This window comes from Gekko japonicus, unplaced genomic scaffold (genome assembly GCF_001447785.1).
Source record: "Gekko japonicus isolate JY-2015 unplaced genomic scaffold, Gekko_japonicus_V1.1 scaffold505, whole genome shotgun sequence".
Taxonomy (NCBI): domain Eukaryota; kingdom Metazoa; phylum Chordata; class Lepidosauria; order Squamata; family Gekkonidae; genus Gekko; species Gekko japonicus.
In genome coordinates, this window is record NW_015169788.1 from 682850 (window position 1) to 688337 (window position 5488).

Sequence of the window (5488 nt, forward strand, 5' to 3'; positions counted from 1 at the left end):
GACACTAGAAGCCCTCCCACTGTTCCCCCCCTCCAAGCACCAAGAAGACAGAGCATCACTTGCCCTAGACCGAGAGTGCCTATCTATACCATGTGGCTAATAGGGGCCACTGATGGACCTCTGCTCCATATGCTTATCTAATTCCCTCTTGAAGCCGTCCATGCTTGTAGCTGCCGCCACCTCCTGTGGCAGTGAATTCCATGCGTTAATCACTCTTTGGGTGAAGAAGTACTTCCTTTTATCTGTTCTAACCCAACCGCTCTGCAGTTTCATGGAGTGCCCACGAGTTCTTGTCTTTTGAGAAAGGGAGAAAAGGACCTCTTTCTCGACCTGCTCTTTCCCATGCATAATCTTGTAAACCTCAATCATGTCACCCCTCAGTCGTCGTTTCTCCAAGCTAAAGAGCCCTAAGCGCCTTAACCTTTCCTCATAGGGAAAGTGTTCCAACCCTTTTATCATTCGAGTTGCCCTTTTCTGCACTTTTTCAATAGCTATAATATCCTCTTTAAGGTGTGGTGACCAGAACTGCACACAGTATTCCAAATGAGGTCGCACCATTGATTTATATAGGGGCATGATGATATTGGCTGATCTGTTTCCAATACCCTTCCTAATAATCCCCAGCATAGCATTGGCCTTCTTTACTGCAGTCACACACTGTCTCGACATTTTCAGTGAGTTATCTACTAGGACTCCAAGATCTCTCTCTTGGTCAGTCTCTGCCAGTTCAGACCCCATCAACGTGTATTTATAGTTGGGATTTTTGGCTCCAATGTGCATCCCCTTGCACTTGGCCACATTGAACCCCATTTGCCCTCGTTGACGCCCACTTGCCCATCCTCGACCGATCCCTTTGGAGTGCCTCACAATCCTCCCTGGTTCTCACCACCCTGAACAACTTCGTATCATTCTGGAGGTCAGTTGTTGTCCCAGAAGGTCTCCAGCCACCACCTGGAGGTTGACAACCCTAGTGCTGCGTCTGTCACATATTCATGGCTTTAACTACTTGTATTCCTGTTCACTGATGCATTCTCATGTGGACCTATGTAAGGGGGCTCAACTGCGGGTCTGTAGTTCTGTATTGACTCTGAAGACGCTGCATTGGTGTAGCTGCAAAAATAGCAGCTTTTCTGTTCTTTAAAGTCTCTGCTTTTAGCCTTATAACTCTGTTTGGAGAGTTTTAATTGGAGCCATGAAGATGTTTTCTCGTTCACCTGTTCACCTGCTTTGAATGATCCATTTATTCAAGTTGTTTTCTTTCAAGGGCCGTCGTGTCGTGAAGTGAGAGAGACTGATTTTGGTCCCTGTCGCCTTGGCCGTCACACAGGTGCCCTGCAGAGGTGTCCGGTCAGGCTTTGCGCGGGTGGCTTCCAGTCAAAGGAGGCATTGTATGGGCTGGACATCTCTTGTGGGCCAGGCTCCCGGTTTCGCATCGCTTTCCGCCCTTCAGCTTAGAATATCATTTGCCCTTGCCTTAGAGACTTGTGGTCAATATGTATTTAGTTCGCGCTTAAGGAAGAATGGGAAATCTGAGTTTAATCGCATGGGTTTATTCTGGATTCATAGCATTAACTGGCACCTGCCTTTTATTTAAATTATTGCCTAGCAAAAAGAGTTTTGCTTGATTTTAACCGAAACCATTAACTTGCAGTTTTCTGTTCTGCTGGCCAGAGGTCTGATGTCTGACTGATATCCGTTCACGGTGCTGCAAGAGCGAGGCGGTCTCCCTCGGGAAGTCTGTTTAGCAGACCTCAGTGGGGTGGGGACATCAGGAGAGCCCTGCCGCTGGATCCGACCATCGGAGGGTCCACTCAGACCAGCATCCTCCCGTCTCACCCGGCGGCCGGCCAGCCAGCTCCTCCGGAGGGCCAAGGACAGGGCACAAAGCCTGCCTTCCCCTGAGGCTGCCTCCTGGCTAGTGCCTCTGAATGCGGGGGGGGGGGGAGTTCCCCTCAGTCGCCATGGTGAGTGGCAGCCACTGACAGACTTCTCCTCCATGAGTCTGCCTCGTCCCCTTGCCGAGTGGTCTGTGCCTGTGGCCCTCAGGACGGGCACACACAGCCAGGGATGCCGTCTTCATCCCCTTGAGGCTTTTCCCCTCCCCGAGAGCTGGACTCCGCGCAGAGCTCTTGCCTCCGCACACAGGAAGTTATTCCTCACTAGACCGCTGCTGCTGCCTTTACAGTCTTGCAGGTCTGGGCTGGCGACAGGGACAGAGTGGGGGGGGCCTCTCCCAGACTTCCCCCCCCCCGAGTCTCAGAAGGGGACGCCACTGCTTGGCCTGGCTGCCACTCTCCACTCCTCTGCCACCTCCTCTGCCACACTGCCCCCAGCATCATCTCAGACAAGGGCTTCCTCCAGGGCGCGTTCCGTGGAGGAACAAAACCGGCCCGCCAAGTGGTTTTGAGTGGCAGGCGTGGTCTGCCCCCGACCTGCCTTTCCACCGGCCATATAAATTGGCCTGTTGCGTGTTAAGCCTTGGTAGTAGAGGGGAAGGAGCCTGTGGAACCACCTGCCAACTGGCAAGACTCCGTGTGGGTGTTTGCGTGCCCGCCGCCCCAGAGCCCCCGCCTCCCCCCCTTCTTGGAGGCGCCTGTGCGGCACCCCTGCCCTCCTGCTTTGCCAGAGCGGGGGGGGGGAGGGGCACAGGCGGAGCCAAGAGGCAGGCAGGACCCCTCCCCCTCCCCCAGCCTGATCAGGGGAGAGTCTGCTGGGTGTGCAGGGTGTGCAGAGGAGCTGCTTATCTTGCTTGGGCGTGGAGCTGGGGGCCGGCTTATCAGAGGCGCCTGCTCTCAGACTCCGGGGGGGGGGGGAGGACTCTGTGTGTCCGGCCCCAGACATCTCCGTGGTGCCCCGTTCTGTTCTCTCCCTTGATGCTGGAGGGGGGCTGCCTCGGGTGAGCGTTCTGCCTCCTGGCCCTCAGGTGGCTTCTTCTGAGCTCCGGCGGGCTGGCTGAGGGGAGGGAGGCCGGCCTGCTTCAAGGCTCGCCTCCTGGGGCTGAGGCCCGCTGGGAGCCAGGCGAGGAGGGCCACAGAGCCCCGACTCAGCTGGCAGGCGCAGTGGAGCTGAGCTGAGCCGTGCTGGTCTCTTGCAGCGACACCAAACAGAAGCCCGGCGAGAAGATGCTCAAGCAGTGGCAGCAGCAGTCAAGGCAGAGGTGCCCCCCCCCCACACACTCCTGCTCCCTTGGCAGCTTCGCCCCAGGACCACGAGGCATCCTGCCTTGGGCAGGGCGGTTGGCCTCTGAGCCCCCGGGCCAGACGGGCACACAGCTGAGCAGCTGCCAGGGCTGCCGCATCGGTCCGGAAGCAGCAGTGGTCCCCAGCCAAGCAGGTGCTGGCCTCTTCCTTCCGATTGGCTGTGGGATCCCGAGCGGGGCTCAGGCCCTTCCTCTTTGGCGTCTGTGGTGGGGGTGCTGCCCGTCGGGCACCCGGCTCTCTCGATGAGAGGAGGAGGACAGATCCGTGTGGAAGGGCCCTCCTCGGCCGGCTCTTTGCCCGTGTGGCGACCAAGACCTGTTGGGCAGGAGCTGTCTGGGATGGACAGGAATGTCCGGGGCAGCCGGGAGGCTCCCCCCGGGAAAGGAGAGTCAGGGGAGCAGAGCGGAGGATAGAGGCGGAGACTCTGCCGCCATCGACGGTCGGTCGCAGAACCTGCTGCTGGTGTCAGGACATGACCGGGACTGTGTCGCCCGACCGCCTTGCTTGAGAGGGACTGCCGCCTAATCAGATGAGGCTTATTTTCTCTTCAGTTCTCAGTAAACGTTTCGAAGTTCTCTGTCTCGTTTGTGTGGCTGAACCGGAGATGCAGTCCTCACCTCCTTTGGGTCTCGTTGTCGGATTCTGTGACTCGGCTTCTCACCGAGTGTTTGTGTGCTCGCTCCGTGGCCTGTAACCAGAGCCTTGCCTCTCCCCCGGCACAGCGGGCAGAGCATCTGCTTGGCAGGCAGGAGGTTCTGTTTTCCGTCCACAGCAGCATCTCTGGTTAAAAGGCTCCGGTGGGAGGTGATGGGAAGGACCGCTTCACAAGGACTGTCTTCTGTTTGGGGCACCACAATTTGAGAAGGAGGCAGACAAGCTGGAACGTGTGTCCAGAGGAGGGTAGTGAAGAGGGTGAGGGGTCTGTGGACCAAGTCCCTTAGAGGAAGGGTTGAAGGAGCTTGTCACGGCAGGACCAGGGGGCGTGACACAAGCAAGCAAAAGTCCAGGAACAGTCCGAGGTCAAGCTGGGCAAACCAGGTAGCAAGGTTCAAGCAGGTTTAAATCACAGTCCAAAAGCAGGGTCAGACATACCAAAGTTTCAAGTCCATAAATCACAACAATACCAGAGGAGTCAGAGATGAACGCAGGGTCAACAAAGCCAAAGGTCAAAAGCCGAGGATCAAGCCGAGAAGAATTCCACAAGGTCTGGAGCAGAGATGCAAGGATTCAGGTCCTGAACAAACGACGTTGCCAGCACAAATGACTGCTGGCAACAGACTTGCATATATACAGTGCTAGCTAATCAACTCATTAGCTAGCCAGGAGTGAGGACAGGATCCTGTCAGTAATCAGGACTAAGAGATCTTCTGGCACGCATGCGTGCATTCTGCCTTCGCTCTCTCAGCTGTTGTCTTCTTACATTCCTGAGCCTGGTTACAGGTGGAGGCGAGTCTGATGATGAATTACTGGGCTGCAGCAGAGACTGATCCCTTGCAGGTGTTCCCTGGGAGGCTCTATCCTCCTCACCACTTAGATAGCTTTCAGCTACAGGATCCAGTCTTTGCCTTTCTGCTGCAGTACTGTCCTCAGGAGCCTGTTCAGGGTCCTCAGGAGCCTGTTCAGGGGCATCAGCAAAGGCAGGCATGACATCAGCAGGGGCAGGCATGACAATCGGGAGCTTCAGACCCTGGTGTCGCGCCAGGCTTCAAGTTGCCAGTTACCCCCTGCTTACACTGCAAGCCTCCCGCTTTCGCGGAAGAACTTGCCTTCTGGATCGTCTCCCGTCCGTCCATCCACACGTGGCCCTCTTCTCCGTATCAACTCTCCTCCTGTCTTGTTGGCCTTCATCTCCCAGTTTGCCTCAGTCTGGGGGAGAGACAAAGAGTAGGACTGAAAGGCCCGTCTGAGGCCTCAGGGCCCGTTTCCTCTCAGCCCAGCCCGCTGGGTGACCCTTTCAGCAAGCTGGTATCTTGCAGTGTTTGGTTCCCCTTTGTTCCCGCCTGTCTAAACTCGAAAAGGAAATGCATGGCAGCTGTTCAACCCTTCTCTATCTTGGCCTTCAGCACTGGCTTTTCCAGGTTTGCATTTTCCTGCTTCCATGCTGTTACCATACTGAGGCCTGGAAGGAGTACGGGAGAAAGATCAACATTTCAAAAAATCCCTCTGTCAGACACTGCTAAGCCCGATGAGGGTTAGGAGTGCAAGGAAGCCCCGTGAAGGCCCTCCCTGGCCCCAGGCAGGCAGGGGTGGGGAGAGGAAGGGAGGAAGCAACTTACCCTCCCTCTTCT

At 56.3% G+C, this 5488-nt stretch overlaps 1 protein-coding gene across 1 annotated transcript in view; it reads left to right on the forward strand.

The window, feature by feature from the left end:
- The window catches only part of NRBP2 (nuclear receptor binding protein 2), a 24147-nt gene that overhangs the window by 2766 nt on the left and 15893 nt on the right, over positions 1 to 5488 (forward strand). Inside the window, exon 2 of the mRNA XM_015416964.1 lies at positions 1287 to 1327. Within this exon, the coding sequence (XP_015272450.1) occupies positions 1287 to 1327 (41 nt within the window). The remainder of the gene's footprint in view (positions 1 to 1286; positions 1328 to 5488) is intronic.